Source organism: Mesocricetus auratus, unplaced genomic scaffold (genome assembly GCF_017639785.1).
Source record: "Mesocricetus auratus isolate SY011 unplaced genomic scaffold, BCM_Maur_2.0 Super-Scaffold_100006, whole genome shotgun sequence".
In the NCBI taxonomy this organism is placed as follows: Eukaryota; Metazoa; Chordata; class Mammalia; order Rodentia; family Cricetidae; genus Mesocricetus; species Mesocricetus auratus.
In genome coordinates, this window is record NW_024429190.1 from 104,458,739 (window position 1) to 104,484,531 (window position 25,793).

At 46.3% G+C, this 25,793-nt stretch overlaps 1 protein-coding gene across 1 annotated transcript in view; it reads left to right on the forward strand.

The window, feature by feature from the left end:
• Nucleotides 1-25,793, forward strand: part of Rft1 (RFT1 homolog) — a 41,109-nt gene continuing 15,316 nt past the window's right edge. The window contains exons 1-8 of the mRNA XM_005085213.4: nucleotides 1-129; nucleotides 4,105-4,190; nucleotides 6,010-6,126; nucleotides 7,050-7,239; nucleotides 8,761-8,862; nucleotides 12,081-12,218; nucleotides 22,160-22,238; nucleotides 25,123-25,173. Coding sequence (XP_005085270.1) covers nucleotides 67-129; nucleotides 4,105-4,190; nucleotides 6,010-6,126; nucleotides 7,050-7,239; nucleotides 8,761-8,862; nucleotides 12,081-12,218; nucleotides 22,160-22,238; nucleotides 25,123-25,173 — 826 coding nt within the window. The 5' untranslated portion in view covers nucleotides 1-66. The remainder of the gene's footprint in view (nucleotides 130-4,104; nucleotides 4,191-6,009; nucleotides 6,127-7,049; nucleotides 7,240-8,760; nucleotides 8,863-12,080; nucleotides 12,219-22,159; nucleotides 22,239-25,122; nucleotides 25,174-25,793) is intronic.

Genomic DNA, 25,793 nt, shown 5'->3' on the forward strand with positions numbered 1-25,793 from the left:
CGTCATCTCCCCGCGACGGAGCGGGCGCCAGGCGCGCTTCCTCCTCCGAGCCGTGGCGTGGCGGCTATGGGTAGCCAGGAGGTGCTGGGCCAGGCAGCCCGGCTGGCCTCCTCAGGTCTCCTGCTGCAGGTACTCTGCTGCTGCGCCAGCTCCGGGGGGGCTGTGCTGGGTCCCCCGCGCTCCCCCGCGGCGGGAGGGGCGCCGGGCCCGGGAGTTGGGAAGTCGTGGCTGCACGGCCGACTTTCCTTGCAGACCATACGGACTTAGCCGTTTCCTTTCCCAAGACTGCATTTCCGTGTTGGCAGTGGGGAGGCAGAGGCTCCTCAGTGCCCCGCAAGCTGATGCTTGAATGGGTTCATCTCTGTGTGTCCCACCTTGGGTTGTCAGACACCTGCCTGCAACGCTGGTCCGCACGTAAAGGGCGTAGCTGAGATTTGGGGATCCGGGTTCAGGCAGGACTCGCTGCACGACCCAGGACGAAAATCACGTCAGCCCCGGGGCCTCAGCTCCTCGTCCACAGAATGAGGGTCATAGTTTCTAATTCAGAAAGCAGTTGCAAGTGTTGTTTGGGATCATCTGAATTAAGCACACTTCACCATAGCACCTGCATCCCAGAGTGCGCTTAAAAAACTGCGTCTTTTGTGTGTCCTTGGGTAGGCCATTTTTTGACTTTTGTGTTCCCCAGATGACACTTGGCCTGTTCATCCAAATCAGCGGTTCTCAATCTGTGGCTATTAATTTTTACTTAAAATACACACACACACACAAGCACACACACTATCATACAAATAGGCATTTAAAGTAATGGGAGAAGATAAAATAAAAACAAACAGAAAAAAGAGACAAAGAAAAAGCACAAGAAATATACAAATGATGAGACAACAAACCCTTTGGCAAACCTCTACCTCCAAAAACATTTACGTTATGATTCGTAACGGCAGCAAGGGTACAGCTATGAAGTAGGAGCGAAAATAATTTTATGAGGAACTGTGTTAAAGGATTGCTGCATTAGGAATGCTTGAGAACCGCTTATCAAAAGAGTGTCTAAAGATTCTTTCCTCCCTAAAAGTCAGTTCTTCTAAGTTTCTCATTTTTCTTGATGCCTTATTCTCCAGTTTATCAACCCAACTTCACTGAAGTCTTTTTTTTTTTTTTTTTTTTTGGTTTTTCGAGACAGGGTTTCTCTGTATTGTTTTTGAGGCTGTCGGTCCAGCCCGGCCTCGAACTCACAGAGATCCGCCCGCCTCTGCCTCCCGAGTGCTGGGATTAAAGGCGTGCGCCACTCCCCCCCCACCCCCCCAGCCCCCCCACCCCCGGCCTGGTCGTGAATTCTTGATACTCTTGCTTCTGTTTACAAAGTGCTGGGGTAACAGACATGCATCACTATTTTGAATGAGAACAGTAATACAACCTCACAGGGTCATTAGGAAGACTAGATGAAATCCTGTTACGCCCGGGCACAAAGCATGGTGCTTATCAGTGTTAGCTGCTTTCTTAGTGTGGTAGGTCCGTAAATGGCAGTGTAGGGATGAAACAAGGTAACCACATAGAGAAAAGCACTTTGCACAGGGTATGGGCTTAGTGAGCACTGCCCACCTGGTTTAACTCCATCTGTCTAGTTCTTCGTTTTCCTATTTCGCAGTATGCGTGACCTCAGTGCGTTATACATAGTGTTTATTTTTCCACAGAAAAAGAAACTGGCCATAGAAGACAAAGGAGTAGGGGTCAAGTGACTTAACTGTAACATTAAACCGGCCCATTTGTTTGCTGTTTGATACCAGGCAGACCCTTTCATGACGAGTTTTGTTTCTGCCGCCTTTGCCTGGTTGCTGTTTGGCGTTGGGAGTTGAGCCTTTCAGAACCCCACAGGTTCTAAGCAAGAGTTTTATCGCTGAGCTACATTCCCAGCCCTGGCTGGCTTTTGCGGTCTTGCTTTTGAGACAGGGTCTCATTGTTTAGCCCTGGTTGGACTAGAATTCTCTAGGTCTGAAACTCCAAAGGGATTTGCCCAGTTCTGCCTTGTGAATGCTGGGATTAAAGGTTTGTGCCACCATGGCTGGCCTGCTTGGTTGTTTTTAAGGGTTAAATAAATAACAAATGTAAAAGCTTCTATAAATGTAAAGTCCTTTACGAAAGTAAATAGAGGATATGTTGCTAATAAGGGCCACTGGGTGGCCTTAAACCTTTATTAGCTTTATTCGACTTTATTAGAGCAAACTTTTATTCAGATCACTTAGAAGATATTGATATGACCTAAGACCTTAAGTGTTTTGTACAATAGTAACTTTTTAAATGTACAATTTGTAATCAGCACATATTATTGTACACAATGATGACCTTTATAATTGTATATGTGGATTTTTAGAGTAGCCATAAAATGTAGATTTCTTGATTGTTTTAGTTCAGTCATACATGCTTCCTTAAGTTATAATGCTGATACTTATGGTAGCGTTGCAGCTACATTTTATTATGTAATTTGTGAGTCTTAGTTCTGAGCTAATCACAATGTACATTTTATTGCCTTTAATTTATACATTAAGATGTCTTCACTTCTATAATCTTATTTTAGTCTTGTAATGAACCTTATGAGATATTTAGCCTCATCTGACAGAAAGTTGAGCCTTGTAAAAATTAGAAGATGAGGTATGCATTTAAGAGCTAAGTGACAGGCGGCCTCAGCTGAGGACTTCACTAAGACTGTGAGTTGGTTCCCTGCTACCAGCAGTGAGTGCAGAATTTGGCTTGTGTGTATGAACACACATGTTTCTAAGAAGCTACAGAGCTTCTGTCAGATAGAAAAGATCATCTATGACTCCATAAACATGGTGGTAATTTTGGCATGGGTGTCTCTTTAGGAACAGTGTTAATGGCCGGGAGATTTTCAGACCATGGTAGTCCTCTGGTCTACAGTGATTGAATCTGCCAAAAAAGGCAGCTGTGCACATGGGTAACCTTGAGCATGCCTAACGCTGAGTGACTTGTCATTTGTAGCTGGGATGAGGAGAGAGCACGAGTTAGACTTGCACGCATCCTACTCAGCAGCTCCGCTTGGGAGCCCCATTTAATTGTAGTTTCTTGTTTTCCTATGTCTCATTGGAAGGATTCTTTGTTTAGGTGGCTTCCCTCCCCTCCCCTCCCCTTCCCTCCCCTCCCTCCCCTCCCCTCCCCTCCCCTCCCCTCCCCTCCCTCCCTCCCTCCTTCCTTCCTTCCTTCCTTCCTTCGCTTTCCAGGACATGGTTTCTCTGTGTAGCCTTGGCTGTCTTGGAAGTCACTTTGTACACCAGGCTGACTTTGAATTCTGAGATTAAAGGTCTGCAACCATCACTGCCCAGCCTGGCTTTTAGATGGTTTTCTTTAATGGACAGATTTGAAAGTCTTAGGACGTGTGCCTGTTTTCCCACTCACATTTTACATTAATCTTATTACTACAATTGTTACTTAAAAGATGCATCAACTCCTCTCTGGAAAGAGGCAAGTATTCAATAAACATAGTGTTTCCTGTGTTACTAAGGAAATCAGATTTCAAAGACATTAAACGTCTTTGGAATCCCCAGGTATTGCCAGGCAGAGAAGAAAGAAATTAGACCCCAGATTCCTAGTGAGCCTACTATACTCTGCAGGCTCTTGTTTCGGTGTGTTCAGTTTCTAAAGAGGATTTGGGAGTCAGTCTTTTGACCTTGTCATCCAAAGATGTGTTGGGCTGAATCCATAGTTATCTTGGGTCTCAAGTGGCCCATTGGCTATAGGCTGGATATGTCTGGAGAAGGTTTTAGCTAGGGTTCTGGATAATGTGAAGCACTACAGCAGTTCTCTCTCTATCTCCTTGACTTAGAACCTGAAGACTCAGTCTGCCCAGGCTTCTCTCATTAGTAAGTAAGGGAGAGTTCCAAATGCCGTCCCGGGTTCTTTGCCCACTGCTCTAAGGAGGTACACAGCTCACAGAAAGCCAGTGAGGTGAGTGAGCATCTTAGAGAAGAGTCTCCATAGCAGAGCTGCTGCGTGTCGTCATATCACACGGGGAAGGACAGCTTCTCAGTCCTCATTTCAGTGACGTCAACACGCCAATCGTAACCCCAAACGTAACACAAATGCACTTTCTTACAGGTATTGTTTCGATTAATAACCTTTGTCTTGAACGCATTTATTCTTCGCTTCCTGTCCAAGGAGATTGTGGGCATAGTGAATGTCAGGTAAGGAATGTACCCTGGCACTGTCCACAATTCCTGTCACTTATCACAGTTGTGCTTTTTTTTCAGGCTGTACCCATGTGCCACCCTCAGATTTAGATTTAGAATCGTATGCTTTCCCCAGTAACAGAGTGTTTTAGCAGTGGGCTGAAGAGAAGTGCAGGGTGGGGGATGAGCGGGCCCTGCTGTGTTTAATGGACCCGTGCAGTGTTTTCCATTAGCAGCCTCCAAATGCATACTTCTCCCCAGCTCTTCTAGCTTCTCTGCTCTTAGAGCCCAGGAGAAGAGTGGGAGTAGTTCATTGCAAACCTCGTCTCAGGTATAATCAATCCAGTGTTCTTGTCCTGCTGACACAACACAGGAAGCAGGGATTCTGTAGTTGGTGAGGATGTGTCTCGTAATTGCAGGGCTGGAACACCCAGCCACCTCCGTCTCGGCTTCAGTGATTTCAGAGCTGAGATATGGTAGCTGGGACCAGAGCACGAATCCTTGTGGTTGATTCTGTGCAAAGTGAACTTGTTTTGTCTTAGGCTCAGCTTGTTTCTTCTCTGCTCTAGGACACCCACACTTATTTTGTCTTCACAAATGACACAAAAAACGAGTGAAATAATGTCCTGAGAATAGCTCATCCTCTCAGACATTTCTTCATATCCTGATAAACAAGACAGTATGTTCGAGACAGAATTTCATGCCTGGTATTTACCATCTAAACATTTACCATGTTTTTCAAAGAGCCTAATGGCTGTGTTCAAACTTGGTATTGTCAGAGCAGTCTTCTGGAACTTTGTATTAGGTATGGTTCATAGTCTCACGAGGGGTGGTGAAGGGAGAGGAGTCATTGAGAAACCATTTAAAAAGCAGAACGAAAGAGGGGTCAGAATTTTCTCCCATGCATCCTCCCCCCAGATCGCCAGGTGTCTGCCTCGACAGTCTTTGCCTGCTCTTCCTCACTGTTAAGGTGTGGCTTTGGCTCCTCACCTGCGATGCTGGTTGGGCTACTGGGGAGTAGGATGCACCTTGACAACCTCATCAGGCCCCTGGCTGTAGAGGCAGGGAAACCTCAGCTGCTTTTCTTTGGGTGCAGGAAGACTGACCCACCTGACTGAGCTACTCAGGCAAATCCTAGGGGTTACAGCAGCCTCTATTGGCTACCTGCTTTGCTGGTCTCCCTGAGACTCTTTTAGCACCTCCCTGGAGTAGAACCTCTGCTTCTCTCACAGAGTCTCCAGTGTCACCAGAAGGTCCCCTTGCTATGGGGGCGATGAGCTGCTCTTTTCCTCCTTACGGTCAGGACCACACCTCTGCCCTCAGCCATGAGCGCAGGCTGTCTGTCTGTCTGTCTGTCTGTCTGGGATGTAGCTGTGAGCACACACAGTCAAGCATGCCTTGTTTGGGTCCTCACTGGTTTCCATGGGGATCCATCCATCCGATGGGAGTCTTGTCAGAGGCGTTGTGCTCTGCATCCCTACCATGGTTTCCGGGCTTGCTCTGTCTTTTCTGCACTCCTGTACACATGCTAGGCAGTGCTGTGCCACCGAGCCGTGTCTGTAGTCTCCTCTTCACTTTTATTTTGAGGTAGGATCTCACTAAGTTGTTCAGGCTGGTCTTGAACTCATTCTGTAGTCCAGCAGGCCTTGAACTTGCTGTCTTCCAGGCTCAGCCTCCCATGTAGTTGGAATCACAGGTTTGGGCCACCAGGCCACCAGTGGTTTATGACAACTGTCTTTTCTTGTTCCTATTGCTAGAAGAATCTCAAAGGTTCTTTCACTGAAACATTAGAACAGGCCTGAAGGCCTCACCCATTTCTACATTTGCTTTGTAGACTAACACTGCTTTACTCAACGACCATCTTCCTGGCCAGGGAGGCCTTCCGAAGAGCCTGTCTGAGTGGCGGTGCCCAGAGAGACTGGGGTCAGACCTTCAACCTCCTGTGGCTAACGTGAGTTGGACTTCAGCAGGTGACAAGTTCTAAGAACACACATGCCAGGAGTGTTATAGTGAAGTGACAGAACCCACCGAAAGCTAACTGTCTCCAGACTGGGTCCTGGGGACTAGCTTTACAGCGGGAAGGGAGAGTGTCTGAGTTGGAGATGACACTTACGTGGTCTCCTGTCCCGTAGCAAGGAGGTGTTCAGGGCAGGGTTCCTGGCTTCCTGCTCCACTCTTTATTCCTAATCTTTCTGCCCTGTAGTTTCCTTTGAACTTTTAGCAACTACTTAGTATTTTTAAAAAACACTTTTCTTCAATTCTTTAGAATGTTCCTGTAGACCAAGTATGTCATCTGAAAACTAAAATGGCTTCTCCAGCTAGATCCCTGCTGGGAGGAGGCGTTTCCCAGTGGACAACTCGATCGCCTCACAGCAGCGCCTGTCAGAAGGACCGGCAAGCGTTCATTTTATTAGCAGAGTGACAGCTAACTGTGATAGCACATGAAATGGGTGCCATGCTGAGGACTATTGATTATTTGGAGTGCAAGAGCTGACTGCATGATGTCTGTCAGCCACTCTGAGCATAGGCAACAGTTTTTTTTTCTGGAAAATTTCCTACACCATGGGATGTAGGCTTTGGGTTAGGTCGGGATTGGGTCTTGTCTCTGTTCTTGGCCAAATTACCAGTTCCTTTCAGCCTCAGCTTCCTTCTAAGTGGGATAATGGCTGAGGATCATTGTGGAGTGTCAGTGAGATCAAGGGCTAAGTCACGGTGCCAGGCATGTGGGTAATGCCTGCATTCCCTGCTAACAGCCTCATATTGTGGAAATTGTTTTCATGATGACTCTTGTTTTCACGCAGCATTACTAGTTTAATGCATCTTTATACTTAAGACAGAGGTTGTGTATTAAAAACATCTTTTCTATTCCTCTAGTGTTCCCCTGGGTGTATTTTGGTCCTTGCTCTTGGGCTGGGTCTGGTTGCAGTTGCTTGAGGTGCCTGATCCAAATGTGGTCCCCTACTACGGAGCTGGAGTGGCACTCTTTGGTCTCTCGGCAGTGGTGGAACTTCTGGGAGAGCCTTTCTGGGTCTTGGCACAAGCACACATGTTTGTCAAGCTCAAGGTCAGTGAACCTGTTGTGAATAAGAAGTGTGAGCAGTAAGGGAAAGTGTGAGGTTTTGGTGTTATTACTGACGTTTGTTCTGGGACAGGGTCTCACTGTGTAGCTCTGGCTGGCCAGGAACTGACAGAGATCCACCTGCCTGTACCTTCTAAGGGCTGGGATTAAAGGTGTGTGCCAGCAGGCCTGGAATATATGGGTATTTTGCTTGCATGTGTGTCTGTGTACTAGCTGGGTGCCTGGTGCCTCTGGAGGACAGAAGAGGGGGTTAGATCTCCTGGAACTGGAGCTACAGACAGTTGTGAGTCACCATACGGGTGCTGGGAACTGAACCCAGGTCCTTTGGAAGAAGAGGCAGTGCATTTAACTACTGAATCATTTTTCCAGCCTTTGGTTGTGTGCTGTTTATTATTTTAAATTTGTCAGATGGGCTATGCTAAAGTTTGTTCCTGCCAATTGAGTCATGATGGTGGACACATATAATCCCAGTGCTCCAGAGGCTGAGGCAGGAGGATGGTGTATTCAGGGCTAGTTTGGGCTACATTATAAGATTTTATCTCAAAAACAAGTAGGTGCTAGGGAGACAGTTCAGTCAGTGAAAAGCTTGCTGTACAAGAAATGAGGACCTGAGTTTCTGTCCCTGAAGCCATGTTACAAGTCACACCTTTAATCCCAGTACTACAGGAGGCAGAAACAGAAGGTTCCTGGGTCCTGTTGGCCAGCCAGCCTAGCCAATCACTGAGCTCCAGGTCCAGTGAAAGACCCTGTCTCGGGGCTGGAGAGATGGCTCAGAGGTTAAGAGCACTGACTCCTCTTCCAGAGGTCCTGAGTTCAATTCCCAGCAACCACATGGTGGCTCACAACCATCTGTAATGAGATCTGGTGTCCTCTTCTGACCTAGAGGCAGAACACTGTATACATAATAAATAAATCTTAAAAAAAAAAAGACCCTGTCTCAAAACATAAGGTGGAGGGCATTAGAGGGAGACACCTGACAGTGATCACTGGCCCCCTTGTGCATATGTACCTGCTTACATACATATACATGTATGAACGAATTGGTCACACACAGTTCGGGCTGGGGGTGCAGATTACCTCTATATCATAAATGAAAAGCAGGTTTTGTAATAAGGAAGATAATATTTAGAATTGAAATTTAAAATTTAGGATCTCTATAAAATAGTTCATATTTTTAAAAAATAATCTTGTTTAGTTGAATCCTAATATTGGTTTCTTTTCCTCTTTTAAAATATATTATTTAATGCGTAGTAGCATATATATGTATTATATCTTACGGCATAAAGCTAAAGATGAATGAACTGCCCACTTATCCCAAGAGATAAAGCATTACTATTGGTGCTTCCGTCTAAACACGCCCCATCCCCTGCAGCAGGATAGCCACCATGCTGAATTCCGTGTGTGTTATGTGTGTTATTCTGTGTGTGTTATGTGTGTTATTCCGTGTGTGTTATGCCTTTCCTTATTTACCCTGTGATCCTCTGGCTCCTTTCCCTCTGTGCGCAGGTGCTTGCTGAGAGCATGTCGGTCATCCTCCGGAGTGTCCTGACGGCCTTTCTTGTGCTGTGGCTGCCTCACTGGGGCCTGTTCATTTTCTCTGTGGCTCAGGTGAGAATCATTCTCTACTCCTTACATAACCCACATTTCTGTTTTCCGCTTCTTGTTCCCACCGGCGTGTGTTTTATGCTCACAATACTCATGCTTTTCAGGATAGTTGGAAACTCCAGAATTTTGGCTTGCCACCACTTCTCCAGCTGCTATATCCATCCTGTTTCACACAGGGCACCATTGTGTCCCTAGGGACCAGGGAGGGCCATACACTTTCCAATTGTCCAGCATCAAAAGTTCTTTTAGACATTCTCTGGGCGGGTCCATATGAAACTGGATTTGATTGTCTACTAGACCTATGGAGGAGTAGGGGCAGGGGAGCCAAGGGGTGGGGTGGGAACCGAATTGTATGCGTATTATTTTCCTTGAGTTTCAATCAGTTGTTTGCAGAATAGGAGGAAACCCTGCCAAGTGTGTTTTAAACTTAGATTGAAATCTCACATAATTCAGAGAGAATGACTCAAGTCCAAGCAAGTTCGTTTTCAGGGCTGGCAGTTTGGCTCCATTGTGTGTTTTAGGTGTAGTCCATAGTTCCAGCTGCAATGAAGACATTGCTAGAGTGAAAGTACTATTTTAAAAATGAGCCCTGAGGCTGGAGAGACGGCTCAGAGGTTAGGAGCACCGGTGCTCTTCCAGAGGTCCCGGGTTCAATTCCTAGAAACCACATGGTGGCTCACAGCCATCTGTAATAGTTGTATCCCTGCAGGCAGAACACTATACATAGTAAATAAATAAATCTGAAAAAAATGAAGCATAAACCTGGGCATGGTGGTGCGCAACTTTAATCCCAGTACTCAAGTGACAGAGGCAGGCAGATTTCTGTGAGCTCAGTGCCTGTAGTTCAAGAATACATAGAGAAACCTTGTCTCGAAAACCTAAATAAATAAATGAAATTAAAGTAGCCTAAGATCAGATATTTATCAGACATCAAAAAGACATATGAAGTGGTATATGAGAGTTCCCTTGTCAAACTGGCCTCCAAGTTCTTCTTTAAATTGCCCATAAAACTCACCTCAGAATAATACTTATTCCCGACAATAAAGATAAGCCCTCTTAAAAACTGAGCAAAGAATTTGAACAGACATTTTCCTAAAGACTATATAAAATAAATGGACATCAAGCACATGAAAACATGCTTACAATCAATAATTATTAGAGAAATGCAAATCAAAACCATAGTGAGGGCCTGTCCTGACCTTTAAACCCAGCACTGGGGAGGCAGAAACAGGTGGGTCTCTGGGAGTTCAAGGCCAACCTGGTCTACCTTATGGGTTCCATGACAACCAGGACTACAAAGAGAAAATCTAACTAAAAACAAATAAACAAATAATAAAACCACAGTGAGGTATTACTTCACACTTACTAGGGTGGTTATTTTTTCTTGTTAGGTATAAAATAACATATGAGGGCAGGGTTGTGGAGAAATTGAAACCAGTACATTTTTGGTCTACACATAAAATCATGCAGCCTCCATGAAAAGCTATATGACAGTGCCTCTAAAAATTAAACAGAAGCCGGGCGTTGGTGGCGCACGCCTTTAATCCCAGCACTCGGGAGGCAGAGGCAGGCGGATCTCTGTAAGTTTGAGACCAGCCTGGACTACCAAGCAAGTTCCAGGACAGCCTCCAAAGCCACAGAGAAACCCTGTCTCGAAAAACCAAAAAAAAAAAAAAAAAAAAAATTAAACAGAGCTATCATATGACCCAACATTTCTACTCTTAAGTATATACACCAAAGAGAATGTTCATAACACTATGGACAGTGGCGAAAAGACAGACATATTCCAAATGCCCATCAACTAATGAATTGGATGAACAAAATTTGGTATGTCCATATAAAGGAATGTCAGTCAGTTCTAAGAGCTGCCTTGCATGCTGGCCTACCTGTAATCGCAGCACTCTGGAGGTAGAGGAGGAGAAGTTGTGCAAGCCTGAGTGCAGCCTGGTCTCCAGAGTCCCACAACAGCCAGAGGCCAGTTGTGAGACCAAACAGCTACTGATACACTATGGATACAGATGAAGATGAACCTTGAAACATACTAAGTGAAAGAAGTAGTCAAGCCAATTATATGATTCAGCTGATATCTAATGTCCGTGACTGTCGGGCTCACAACACAGGAGATTAGTTGCTAAATGATGGAGGAATAAGCAGTACTTAATTATAGTTTGTTTTGAACTGATAAAAATATTAAGGAGTTAGATAGTGATGATTTAACAACAATGTAAGTGAACTATAAGCCACTGAATCCTGTAGTTGAAGTTGTAACTTTTATCGTGTGGCTTTCTCCTGATGGAGACAGTAGGAGGATCCTGTGGCTGTGGTGCCTTCAGGTTGCTGCTACTGTTCCCCCAAACTCTGCTCAGCAGGGGATCAGGAGAGGTGGAAAAGCACATTTATCACCGAGGACATAGTATTAGCTGCTGTGGCTCCCGGCCACACTGCCTGTCTTTTAAGGGAGGACAGCAGGCTTCATCCTTACGCGTGGTTGAGAGTAGCGCGCAAAGGAGAGGCCTACCAAACCATGACTCCTCTTTTTCCTTGTCACACGGCTTTTGACAGGAGTTACCTTGATGCAGGCAAGTAGAAAGAGGGGCTTGGTGGCCCCAGTTCTCAGAAGGGAAGGAGGACAGAAGGGAGCCTGTGACAAGGGGCCCTTTTGGATACTCATTTCCAGTCTTCAAACAAAAGCTTGATGGCCCACTTCTGCCAGAATCGATTCTTTTGTCCCAGATGGGTGGAGGGTGAGGTGGGCGTTATCACAACCCCGCCTTTTCCTCCTGCAGCTTGAAGCAGCTGTCACCCTGCCAGTGCTCTAGGTGGGGAGGAGAGAGCCAGGAGCTCCGTTCTGCTTTGTAATCGTAAATGGCATGAGTTCCACGGCTTATGGGAAACTGGGCCCTAAATGATGGCAGAAGCCTGTCTGTCAGCACAGTGGGGACACCTGGAGCCACAGTCTGCTGGGTGGGTACCTGACGTTGTTGGATTTGAGCCTGTGGCCGTCTGCCATGGTGAATATGTTCTCCAACCAAGTGAAGTGTTGGAGCCTGTGCACAAAGGTATCGCAGAGGAACTGGGCCTGAGTGGAGTGCTGTGCTGCTCTTTGAAAAGGGCAGTTAATTAAGACAGTTCTGTTTACCTCAGAGATAATCTTACAGTCCTGTTGTAATCATGCCTGTATCAAAACAACTTACCTTCAACCCTTTGTTTTCATGTTTCAGCTTTTCTATACTACCATTCTGGTGCTCTGCTATGTGATTTATTTAATAAAAGTACTGCATTCCCCAGAATCAACCAAGCAACTGACTCTTCCTGTCTCCAAAATAACACAACTGTTACCCAGTATTCCAAGAAGCAGAGTGAGTAAAGCCTTTTTATCTCTTATCATTTTCTTCACACATGATGGTTATCCTTGAGATAAAGAAACTGCGACTGGCTTATTGTTATAGCAGAAAAGATACTTTTAAAGGTTGTATTTACTGAGTCCTTGCCACACATATCAGGTTGGGATTTCCAAATCTTAGCACTGACTTTTGGGCAGAGCATCAGAGGATACAGGGGCTGTGGTGTGCACGGCACAGTGCTCAGCATCCCTGGCCTCTTGAGGCCGCTAGCACGTCTGCCCAGCAGCACAGCACTGGCAGCATCTCCCCAGGGCAGACTACTCCCAGGAGAGAAGAATTATGCTACGCCCTATACGAGCTTCCTGTACCTCAGCTAGGGCTTGCAGCAACTCTGAAAGATGGACAGTGTCACTCTGTATTTTAGGATTCAGGAGTCGAGACTGAGCACACTATGTACCTGCCCTAGGTGCAGGTGGAGGGAAGTTAGGAGCCCACAGGGGATCAAGTTCCCTGTGTCCCACTCTCTTCTGTGTCTTTTCTCCTCTCTGTGGACTGACCTCTGGCAGAGGCAATCCAGAATTCTGAGAATGCCTGGATAATTCCCAGCGCTTGGTTTTTTTTTTTTTTCCTGTTTCTTTTTGACACAAAGTTTTGCTTTTATAGTCTCAAACTTGGAATCCTCCTGCCTCAGCCTTGTGAGTGCTGGCATGGAAGACGCCATGTCTGGCTCGTGTCACCTCGTTTTGTTTGTTTGTTTTTAATCTCGGCGTGAGGCCATCATCTCACATGGCTGCTTTCCCCTCAGACCAAATGAGAAAACTGGATGCTGGCACGTGGGAGTGAAGCCTAACCTTGTTCCTCTCAATTCTCAAACTCCTGGGCTGTTGGCCTTGTGTTCCTAGCCCTGATGGTCAGTTAGTCCTGCTGGCTGGCCTGGAGCCAAAGCGTCTCTCGGGACAGTACACCACGCAGCCTTCCCGCAGACACTCTCCATCGCTCCGCCCCGTGCTGAGCACGGGCTTTTTTCTCAGCTCAGGACTTCTCTTTCATGATCACTTGAAAGGTAGCTGAGTGTGGGAGCCATCTCAGGGTTATGGAGTCCTGTTGTGCTACTTTTTAAGAAGGACCTGGCATATGGTGTGCGTCAGAGCCACGTGTGCTCTCGGTTGTTGACAAGGAATGCTCCATTCTCACCAGCTGCTCCTAGCAAACCTTAATCAGTGACAGTTTGCCCACCGCTGTGTCTCATCTGTGGGTGTACATGGTTAGGATTCCTGGTTAGAAGAGTCCCTCCCCACCAAGGTCTCTCAGCACCACCATTACCTGACCAGCCCCCGTTTTCTGGCATGCTTTGGAAAGGTGCAATTGAATTGTTAGTAGCTTCTTTACATGCCAAATAAGGGTAATAATAATCCATCCCCTGTAAGGTCTTGAGAGCCTGGTGAGATGGGACCTGGACAGACTTAACACTGGCCTGGTGCAAGTGGGCGCCACCATCTTCACACTGCTGCTTCCAGGGCAGAGCTGGCTGACACTGATGGCAGTGGTGTGACACTCAAGTCTAACCACAGCCCACACTGAGGGTACCTGTGCCTAAGTGGTGGTGCAGAAGCCCCTGCTCTGAAATGGCTGACCCCATGCTTGGTGTGATTAGAACCCAGACATCAGGAAGGCACATTTCTAGGCCTCAGAGAGCTTCCTGTCGGTTTGGAAGGCAACAGGGAGAGATCTGAAGCCTGCAGACTCGGGTTTTGTTTTGTTTGAGAGGGGTCTGATTCTTTTGCCTGAACTAGTGCTGAACTCTTGGGCTCAAACAACCTTCTTGTCCTATCTTCCCAAATAATTGGAAATGTAGCTTGCCACCACACCTGGCTAGAGCCCTTATGTTTTAATTTACTGTTTACTTTTTTGTTTGTTTGGTTTTTTGAGACAGGGTTTTTCTGTGTAACTGCCCTGGCTGTCTTGTCCTGGAACAGGCTTTGTAGAACAGGCTGGCCTTGAACTCACATAGATTCACCTGCCTCTGCCTCTTGACTGCTGGAATTAAAGGCTGCCTGGCCGACTCTTTATTTTTAAAGTGAAACTGTTGGCTTACATGACCCAGGAGGCTCATCTGAAGACTTCAGGAGCTCCATGAAGCTATTTGAACTTTGAAAAGGCCCGTTGAAGATGAGCATGATAGCACATGACAGTCGTTCAAGAAGCTGAGGCGGAAGGATCAGGAGGTCAAGGACTGCCTGGGCAGCATAGTGAGACCCTGCCGTAAAATTTTTAAAGAAAAGAAAGTCTGGAGATGTAGCCTAGTATTTGAAAGGCCCAAGTTCAGTTCCAGGTAGTGCCAGAAATGGATGAAGGGAGAGAGAGAGCTTCAGGGAGGGAAGAAGGAGTAGGTTATAGTAACTGCTCTCTGCCAGCACTGACGTGGGTTTTGTGTTATGTTTTCCCAAGGTCCTGTGAGATAAATGCGGTTGTCTCCATTTTACAGATGAGAGGGCTGTTTGAGTCCACTTCCTTGTAATTGCTTTCTGTGGACCAGCTTTGCTTTATGTGGGTAACTAAGCTCCAAAAGAATTGGGCTTATTGCCCATGTAATTTTTTATTTGCTTAAAGATGGGAAGTTCCAGGTAGAAAAATTACTCAGGCTTATTATTTTTAAAGGCGTAAAGAGAAGAGTCTTAGGCCAGGTGTAGAGGTGTACTCTTGTAATCCCAACATTTGGGAGGCAGGTGGATCTCCGTAAGTTCAAGGCCAGCCTGTTCTGCATAGTGAGTCCCTGCCTCAAAAACAACAAGACAAATGACAAGAAGAGAATAGTCTATATTCAACTCTCCCTCAAGCAGAAGCCTGTTTGTCTCCTTGGAGCAGCTTTCTGCACCAGACTCCAGTGTAAAACTACTCTCACGGTCACATGCAAAATCAACAACCAAATCACAAGGTTTCCCTTCCTAGTCTTCTAGAATTCCATTTTTTTTATAGATATGTGTTTAGATTTGTTTGTTTGTTTGTTTTTCAAGACAGGGTTTCTCTGTATAGCCCTGACTGTCCTGGAACTTGCTCTGTAGACCAGGCTGGCCTCGAATTCAGAAATCCACCTGCCTCTGCCTCCTGAGCCAGGATTAAAGGCGTGAGGTACCACCACCACCACCTGGCTTTGTTTAGATTTGAAATAAATGAGTGGCACCTCCAATGACTACTGCTTTTATATTCTCTGTCACGTCTGAGTAACCTGAGAAGACTGCTGGTATTTAAGTGAAGCTGTGGAGTGGTGACTGCGCTGTGGAGGAGAGATCCGATACATGCTCAGCCAACCACACGGCAAGACTGCATTCATTTAGTGTCGTCAGAACAGCAGCTCAGGATGGACGGGGGAGCCTATAGGAGCTTTCAGGAAGGCTTCAGAATATGGGGCAAGTGGGGCATTTGAGTGGAACGGACAGGGGGAGGGACAGAAGTGGCTAGAGATTATGAAGGGAGGTGAGCATAGGTGCCGGGCTAGCACCAGAGAGAGATTACGAAGGGGGGTGAGCATGGGTGCTGGGATAGCACCAAATGGCAGTAACCCCAGCAGAGCAGAGTTTGACCTGAATTCAGGAGCAGTGGAACTTAAGGAAGGTTTTATTTTAGAATAGAAAAAGATTTGTTAGTTTTAGTTTTTTAAAGTTAAATTTGTTCAACAGTTTTGCACACATGCAATACCTTACTGACCAGGCTCTCCCTTTCCCAGCTCCCCACTCCCCTGTCTAACTGCCATTTCCTACAGATCTCCTCCTCACCTCACGGATGAAATAGCCATATTCTCAGTCCCAACCCACTGATGGGCACCGCGCAGGCTTAAGCATACCTTCTATGGTTCAGAGTACTACCACACATACGCAGTCCACTTCTGCCCACCCATGTCAAGCTCCAGCTCAAAGGCAGCTTCCTCCAGGAAGCCTTCCTGATTGCTCCAGATAGAATTCTCAGTTCAACCAAATGCACGCTGTCTTGAGGTGTGGTTGTCTAAGCATGTATCGGATCTCTCCACCACAACGCATTCAATATGGCCTCACGCTGAAGACGTGCTTGCTGAGATGAACTCCACAGCTTTTTGTTTTATTTTGTGACCCATTGAGTTTAGCAAGGGCAACTGTGTAGCATCAGTTTGGAGTTATCTATCAGTTGGAACTAGGTAGACTTGGCGTTGGATATATAAGTGAAGACAATGGTTGTTCTTCTCAGAATTCCTTTTTGAAGCAGGGACTAATGTAACCCAGGCTAACTTCTAACTACGTAGCCGAGGATGCCCTTGAACTTGTGGTTTCTTATCTCTACTTCCTGAGTGCTGGGTTTCCACACAAATCTGAAAGACTTTTTTAATGGTGCCATGTGGGAGGAGCTTCATAGCTTCTCACTTTTCTCTCAGGAAACAGAACTTCTGTCTCTCTTTGAGACTGGTCTCACCATATGTCCAGCCTTAAGCTCTTAGTCCCTCGTGCCTCAAGAGTTTGAGTGCTGTTGTCACAGGCACGTGCCACCACGTCTAGCTAATCTTACTGTAAGATAGAGTGTACTAGAAGCTTTTCTGCTGTCCTGCCAGGTTCCACAGCTGCTTGTAAAATTGCCACTCAGAGGCTTACTATTAGTTACAATTGTTTAGTCAGTGGTCAGGCTTATTACTGGCTGGCTCTTACATGTAAATTAACCTGTGATGCTTGGACACCTTCCTCCTTGGGCAGCTGGATGGTAACCCTTGACTCTGCCTCCTTTCTCCCTGTACCTCTGCTTGGGTTTCCCACCTCGCTATATTCTGGCCTGCCAAAGGCCAGAGCAGCTTTATTCATCAGCCAATAATAGCAGCACATACTCACAGCATACAGAAGGACATCCCTTACCAGTAGAGCTTATCTCATTTTGCAGAGGACAAAACCAAGGCTTAGCAAAGTTGGCTGTCTTGCCCTTGGCCTTTGGGCTAGGTCAAGAAGCAGTTCAAACCCTAGGTGCTAAGCTTGGTGCCAGAGAAAAGGATGGGCAAGCAGCGCCTTAGTGGGAGGCCAGGGCGGTGTCCCAGGTAAGAGCTATAAGGACAGTCTCGAGGAGGATGAAAAGGGAGGACGGGCAAGTCTGGGCAGTCAGCGGCCCGTGAGGACTGGGGTGGGAAGGGAGAGGGTGCCGTGTGGCCTGATGGAGGTGATGGCTGGCCCCGGGCTTCCCAGTGACTTTCCGTGTGGGAAGGACACAGCTGATCTCCCTGAGTCACAAGAGTTTGGGAAGCGGAGAATGAAAAACTCAGCAGGACAAGACTGACTCCCCCTTTCATGTAGTCACCTTACGCCTCATAGCACGGCGGGGCTGTGGGCTGTCTGTCTGCTTAGGAGTTTCAGAGAAGCTCGCGCCTGTCTTAACTCAGAGCTCTGTGTACCCAGCCAGCGTTACTCCACAGTGCCACTCACATCCCAAGAGGCACCACTCCAGACAGAAGGATGCGAGTCCCCAGCGTTTGCTCCTCCTTTCTGTCACTCAGGAGCTGAGAGCCCAAGCCTCAGCGTGGACTTCCCGCCAGTGTGTTCTCAATGAACACTGTGGCCCTTCCTTCTGAACCATGGGCTGCAGGGATTAGGGCTCCCACTCAGGGTTTCACTCTCCTAAGGACTTTCGCTTTTGAAAGCTGAGTCGTTTGCCCAAACACCTTTACTACCTACCGGCAAGTAGGCTTCAACAAGAGCACCATGGGGTCTGGCATAGCAGCACACACTGCTAATCCCAGCATTTGAGAAGGTGAGGTGGGATGGGTGCAAGCTTTTGAGGTAGCCAACAGTCTGTCTGGGGCGGGGCAGGTGAGGGATGGGGTGTGGGGGGGCAAGCTTCAGATTTTCATTTCCTTTGAAAATAGTGCAGGTGCTACAGCACAGGTTCCCTCAGAGCAATACTGTTGTGCCAGGGCAGGGACACTGTGCGATCAGAGTGGACCATGGGCAGAATCTGAGGATGAGTGGTCCATAGTGCCCTCTAGTGGTGTGAGATTGTCTAGCACCTTTTGTTCTAGATAAAGGAGATGATTGCCGAGTGTTAAACATCTTTATTTTTTTTTTAAGATTTTATTTATTATATATACAGTGTTCTACCTGCATGCACTAGATCTCATTACAGATGGTTGTGAGCCACCACCTGGTTGCTGGGAATTGAACTGAGGACCTCTGGAAGAGCAGCCAGTGCTTTTAACCGCTGAGCCAACTCTCCAGTCCCCAGTGTTAAATAAATATCTTGTGGCCCAATTTCCTTCTGCCTGGGGAAGGCTTACTTCAGGGCTAGAGATACGCTTTGACATCTGCTGAGAGTTAATTGACACCCTGAAGACGGCACAGTTTGGGAAGGTTCAGGTTCATCCTCTTCTTATCTAAAGAAAAAGCGGGGGAATGAGGGATGAAAAGAGCCTCACTTTCTCAGAGGTGTCCTAGGATTGCCCTGTCTAAGATAGTTATCTGGCCTGAGCCGCCTGTGACTGTAGAGCGTTTTAGAATAATCTGAGTGGAGAGAGCAGTAAGTTTTAGAATACATTCTACACTTTAAAGGTTAGGGCAACAAAGAATATATGAAATGCTGCTATATTTCATATTCAGCACATGGAAAAATAATATATTTTTTTCTTTTTTGGTTTTCCAAGACAGAGATGTCCTGAAACTCACTTTGTAGATCAGGCAGGCCTTGAACTCACAGAGATCCACCTGCCTCTGCCTCCCAAGTGCTGGGATTAAAGTCCTGTGCCACCACTGTCTGGCAGGATAATTTTTTTTTTGTTTTTTTGTTTTTTTTTTTGGTTTTTTGAGACAGGGTTTCTCTGTAGCTTTGGAGGCTGTCCTGGAACTCACTTTGTAGACCAGGCTAGCCTCGAACTCATAGAGATCTGCCTGCCTCTGCCTCCTGAGTGCTGGCAGAATAATATTTTGAGTTAAGTATGTTAAAATTAGGAAGCAGGGGATGGGATGGTGTGCCTCTAATTCTAGCAGTTGGTAGGTAGAAGCAGGTAGGATCTGGAATTCAGTGTCATCTTCAGCTACATATTGAGTTCAAGGTTACGTGGGCCACATAAGGCCCTATCTTAAAAAATAAGAAATAAAAAAGGAGCTAGCTCATTTGTTAGAGTTTTTCTTGGGTTCAAGCTCTAACCCACAGAAAGGAGGCCTGGTGGCCGGGACTGTGATCCTAGCACTTGGGAAGTGGAGTCTAGAGGGGAGAGAGGTCAAAGTCACGTTTAGCCAATGAGGTGACCCGGTTGGTAAAGTTGCTCTGGCTGAGCAAACTTGGTAACCTGAGTTCAAACCCTGGATCCCATGTAAATGGAGAAGGAAAAAACTGACTCCACACAGGTATCTCCTGACCACCACACACACACGGTGGCACATGCCCACCCACACATGTTGTGTATGCAGGCACACAGGCACACACACTCATGCACGCACACATACACTCTCACGCACAGGAGTGTGCACACCCACACGTTTTGTTTTAATTGTCGAGGTATGGCTAAGACAGGAGGGTCATAAATAAGGTCAGCCTGGGTGACATAGTGTAATAGCCAATATTGATTGTCAACCCCACAGGAGCTAGAATCATCTAGAAAAAGTACCTTTAGGTGTGTCTGAAAGGGACTTTCTCAGTTAGGTTAATTAGGGTGGGAAGGCCCACCCTTGCACACCCTCAGTGTGTGCAGAGCCGTCCCATGAGTTGGGGTCCTGGACTAAATTGAAAGGAGGAAGGAGTTGAGCATTGGGACCCACTGTTTCCTGCTCTGTGACTGTGGACGCGGTGTGAGCGGCCACCTCTTCTGCCTCTGCCTTCCCTCCCTGATGTACTGTCCGCTCAGCTGCGAGCCAGAGCAGCCTTCCTCCCTTGCTGTAGCTACTCTGCCAGGTGTTTCGTCACAGCGACGAGACAAGTAACCAATCCACATGGTTGCTGCACAGCTAGAACCTTTTTGAACAGGAAAACAAATGCTCATCGATAGTGGTGGCGCACACCTTTAATCCCAGCACTCGGGAGGCAGAGACAGGAGGATCTCTGTGAGTTCAAGGCCAGCCTGGTCTACTGAGTGAGTTCCAGGACAGCCTCCAAAAGCTACAGAGTAACCTAGTCTAGAAAAACCAAAAACCAAGTGATTTTACTTGTGACTGCAGAAAACAAAGAATTATAATTCTGGACTTGACATGTGAGACTCCAGAATGCCTGTGTGACAAAGTTGAGTCCCCCTAAGAACTGAGGGGAACTGGTTACTCTGTGTAGTCAGCCTCCTGGCTGTAAGGCTCACTCACAGGCTGATCTGCTCTATCCGAGTTTGTTTCCTTCTTACTCTCGTTGTCTTTAGGAAGTGGCAGTTTGAGGGTCCTGAAGGTTTCAGAAGAGTCATAGGTAAAGTTAGGGTTTTGTTGTTGCTATTATCATTTTAATCTACGCTTTCCTCTATTGTATCAATCCTGAGTGGTTTATCTGACCCGGGAAGGTTGAGTTTCTTCTGGAATATGTGATTACACCTCACAACTGCGTCAAGGCCCCAGAGTGGCTGAACCTAGTATGAAAATAAGGAATACGAGGGGGAGGAGTTTGTTCTTTAGCTTTCCATGCTTCAGACACACACACACACACACACACACACACACACACACACTCAAACACACATTCTCACACACTTACACACTCACATACATTTAAACACACACTTAAACTCACACTCACACATAGACACACCCACACACATGTTTTTGTTTTTTTGGTTTTTGTTTTTTTGGTTTTTACGAGACAGGGTTTCTCTGTATTGTTTTGGAGGCTGTCGGTCCAGCCTGGCGTCGAACTCACAGAGATCCGCCTGCCTCTGCCTCCCGAGTGCTGGGATTAAAGGCGTGTGCCACCACTGCCCGACTATGTTTTTGTTTTTTTGAGACAGGGTTTCTCTGTGTAACAGCAATAGCTGTCCTGGTACTCACTATAGACCAGGCTGGCCTGCCTCCTGAGGCATGCACCACCAGTGCCCAGCTTTATTTGTTTTAAAGAAAAGACTTGAATGTGAACTGTGTTTTAGATGTGGTAGTGTACTGTCTGGATTTCAAAGGCATCCAAAGGGGTTGTAATGATTCTTTAGAGCTCTTTTCGTATAGTTTAGGCATGCCTAAAACTTTGCCTTCCCATTTTGGAAATCAGCTTTCTGTTATTATAACAAATACCTGAAATAAATCGTAAAGAAAGTTTAGTCTAGTTTTAGTTTTGTTCAGAGACAAGGTCTCACTCTATAGTCTAGGTGGCCTTGAACTCACTCTGTAGCCCAGCATGGTCTTGAAGGAGGTCAGTCCTCTCTTCTGCATCGTGATTGATACTGGAATACAGGGCCACCACTCCTGTTTGAGGTCCTTTGTTTTGTTTCTTGAGATGGGGCCTACTTTTAGTGTAGGCTGGTCTAGAACTCCCTTTATAACTAAGGCTGGCCTTGATTCAGCATGTTTTTGCTTCAACCTCCTGGGTACTGAGAATACAAGACGCCCGTCCAGAAAAGGTTTCCATCCATGGTCAGTTGGTCCTGCTGCTTTTGGCCTGTGTCAAGCCAGCACATTGTAGCGGAAGTGCATGACTGGGCAAAATGGTTTCCCCTGTCTGGGAAGGGCAAGAAGAGAAGGGGCTGGCATCCCGTAGTGCCCTCTGCAGCACGCCCTCAGTGCCCTCTGCAGCACGTCCTCAGTGCCTCTGCAGTACGCCCTCAGTGCCTCCGCAGCACACCTTCAGTGGCCATGGCACTTCTCTGAACACTGCTGGAAGCCTCTGCCACCCTCAGTCTTCCAGTTGGGTCCAGCTGTTCTGTATGCTCAGCACCGATGGACGGTTCAACGGGAGCTATTCAAGTTGGGATCGTAGGGGGCAGAAGTGAGTTTGCCTCTCAGGTAGCTCTTAGCTTGGAGATGCTGGAAATTTTGTTTTATGTTTTGTTTTTCTTGTAGGCATTTGTCAATTGGAAAGAGGCTAAACTGACTTGGAGTTTTTTCAAGCAGTCTTTCTTGAAACAAATTTTAACTGAAGGTAAGTACAGTAAGAGGTCGTGTTGAGCAGTTGGGATCTCACATGACTGATGACACAGAGCTCTTATCTGGAGCCCTTGGCAGAGGACACTTAGAATATGCTTGCTTTATTCTGCTTTAAATAAAGATAAGGGAGCTAATATTTATTTGGCTTTATGTTTTTTGTTTGGGTTTGGTTTTTTCGAGACAGGGTTTCTCTGTTTGGCTTTGGAGCCTCTCCTGGCACTTGCTCTCTAGACCAGGCCGGCCTCAAACTCATGGAGATGCACCTGCCTCTGCCGCCCAAGTGCCTGGCTTTTGGCTTTATGTTTTACTTAAATTGTCTAGTTTAAATCTCTCCATAGCCTTGTAAAAGATATTCTCTTCCTCTTTATAGGGATGAGGAAACTGGGGGTCGTGCTCTAAAGTCCTGTAGTTACAAAGGATAGCTTAATTGAAATCTAAGTCTCTGTTAGTAAACTTTCTGTTCCTGTGGCAGAGTACCTGAGACAGTCAACTTAAAAGCAGGGAAGGTGTGATCTGGCTCACAGTCTTAGCCCGTGACTACTTAGCCTTGCTGCTTTGGGCCCAAGATAACACAGTATATCATGGTGCAGGTATATTGCAGAGGAGGCTTGCTGGGAGACAGACAGAGGACCAGAGTTGGAATATACACTTCAGCAGTATGCTCCAGGGACTAACTTTCTCCCTCTAGCTCCTGTCTTCTGAAGGTTCTAGTAGCACCAGGGCTGGGGCTCAAAGCTTCAACACATGGGACTTGGAGGCACACTTCATACACAGACTATAGCAAAATCTAACTGGAAAAGCCCATATTATATCATTTAATAAGTTTATTATAGAAGTGTTGTATCAATGGAAGAAAAATTTGAAAATTATCTCATTATGATAACCTAACTTTTTATACATTCTTCAACCCAATTCAGAACTGTCTTTCAGCTGGGCAGTGGTGGCGCACGCCTTTAATCCCAGCACTTGGGAGACAGAGGCAGGTTGATCTCTGAGTTTGAGACCAGCCTGGTCTACAGAGTGAGTTTCAGGACAGCCAAGGCTACACAGAGAAACCTGTCTCAGAAAAATGAAGAATTGTCTGTATATGTTTCCTGTATACTGTGTCGGGTGCTGAGAGCAAAGACAGATAAGTAACAGGCCATGACCTCAAGACCTTCTCTCAGGAAAGCCACTGGCATGAGGCGGTTAGCTGGCCGTGGGGCTGTGCTGCAGATCTTAACTTGGTCAGCACAAGTCCCTGAGGACCCTCATTTCTTAGAGCTCTGCTAAGGAACTGAAGAGGAAAGGAGATGAGGGTATCTCAAAGGGGTCTCCTGCCAGAAAACAGGGAGGGGCCTTAAAAAAGTCCATTGTAGCCGATGAGGATGCCCAGTCAGATACAGACTGAGCCAGAGCCGCTAAAGGGAAACTCACGCAGGCAGGGGTAACAGGATGAAAATGTGATCAGGGTGAAGATGGGGAAAGGAGGCCAAAAGATAGCTGGGGTTAGTGTACACAATGCCTCCACTGCAGGATTAAGGAACCTGGACTGTCTTTTGAGACAGGGTTTCTCTGTGTAGCCCTGACCATCCTAGAACTCACTCTACAGACCAGGCTAGCCTTGAACTAGCCTCTGCCTCCATAGTGCTGGGATTAAAGGTGTAATCACCACTGCTGGGTTTGAGCCTGGACTTTTGCAAATTCTAATGAGCCATTTGAAGGAGGGACAGCAGGGATCAACAGGGGACTATACAGCTGTCCCTTGGTATCAGGTTTTGGTTCCTGGACCAATCCCAGATATACTGAAATCTAAGGATGCTCAAACTCCTGTGTAAAATGGTGTATTTTTGTATATAACTTAGACATACCCTTTTTTTATGCTTTAAATCATTTCAGGAGTACTTAATTGTACCTTGTTTAACACAAGTGCTATGCAAAACTATCATTATACTATATTATTTAGAGAATAATAATCATAAAAGCCATACATGTTTAGTCATGTTCAGTTCAAATACGTTCTTTTCTGGGTGTTTTTAATTTACAGTTAGTTTGATCATTAGAATTGCAAGCTCTTGTGGAGTATGACTGTGTTTACGAAAGCTGGAACTGTTTGAAGTCAGGGAACGTCAGAGCAGCCTAGGGATGGAAACTTGAGAGGACCCACAGGGTTCCCTGTCACACACAGTTGTCTTTACAGGGAGACAGGTCAGAGAGTAGTCTTGTGAGAAGATGGTCTACAGAGTGAGTGCCAGGAGGAGGCTCCAAAGCCACACAGAGGACAGCGGGGGGAGAATGTGGCCTCCCTTAAGACTTGGAAGTCATTTCACTATTAACATTTCTGAAATCTCCCCATGTTTTATTGTTTGTTTTTTTGTTTGCTTGTTTGTTTTTTGAGACAGGGTTTCTCTGTGTAACAGTTCTTGCTGTACAGGAACTCACTTTGTGGACCAGGCTGACCTTGAACTCACTGAGATCCACCTGCCTCTGCCTCCTGAGTGCTAGGATTAAAGGCTAGTTTTGAAATAATCTTCATTTGTTTTTAATTTAAGACTCCATCAGTAAAGGCCTCAGCACATTTTGAACTGTTGCTAAGTGATGGTATGAAGTCAATGTTAGGACACTGAACTGGTTTTTCATTGGTTATCTGATGTTTCTCTGAGAATACTTGTCCTTGTCAACCGGAGCCAGGCATGGTGGCACACACCTGTAAGCCTGGCATCTAGGAAGGCATGGCAGGGGCTTCTCAAGCTCAAGTCCATTGTTGAGCTCATAAACGGGGGGAGTGGGTAGGTAGGGTGGGTGGGTGTATTTATCAACTGGAAACACTGATAGATCCTAGAGAAAAGGAAAAAAAATGAATGTTGCATTTGAAATGCTAAGTTTATTTTCTGTTATAGGGGAGCGATATGTGATGACATTTTTGAATGTATTAAACTTTGGCGATCAGGGTAAGTGTTTTAATTAACGATGGATACCATTAATAGATACTAGGCCTTTGACAATACCTTGTCATGTGACTTGGGTGGCAGCCTTGTTGGGACCCTCACTCTCTATTTCTCCTAGTCATCTTGAGGGGTTGGGGCTCCTCGTTGTCACAAAGATCTGCTCCCAGTCTCTCAGGGTCTGTTTTATATTTATTTTTCAGTGTGATACCAGAGTAATGGAAATAGAAGTAGAGAAAAAGTCAGCTTCGAGTTGATGACTTAATTTTTAAAGGGCTAGTGACAAAAGAGCCTCTGTCTTGACTATATAAATGGCAGGATCATGGTTGCAATATTGTAATGCAGATTTTGCAAGATGGTATCATTTGGTACATAAACCTGTCATTTCTTCAACCATACACTGTTTCTCTCCAAATTTACAGACTTTTGCCTGGGGAAGCAGCTTGGTTAATACAGTGTTTGCCTGGCATGCATGGAGCCCTGAGTTTAATTCTCAGCACCAGGGAACGTTAGATGTGGTGGTGCACACCCATAGTCCCAGCATTGGGAGGTGGAGGGGTGGATCAGAAGTTCAAGTCTTTGTTGGCTGGGTAGAGAGTTCAAGGGCTGCCGGGGCTACATGAGGC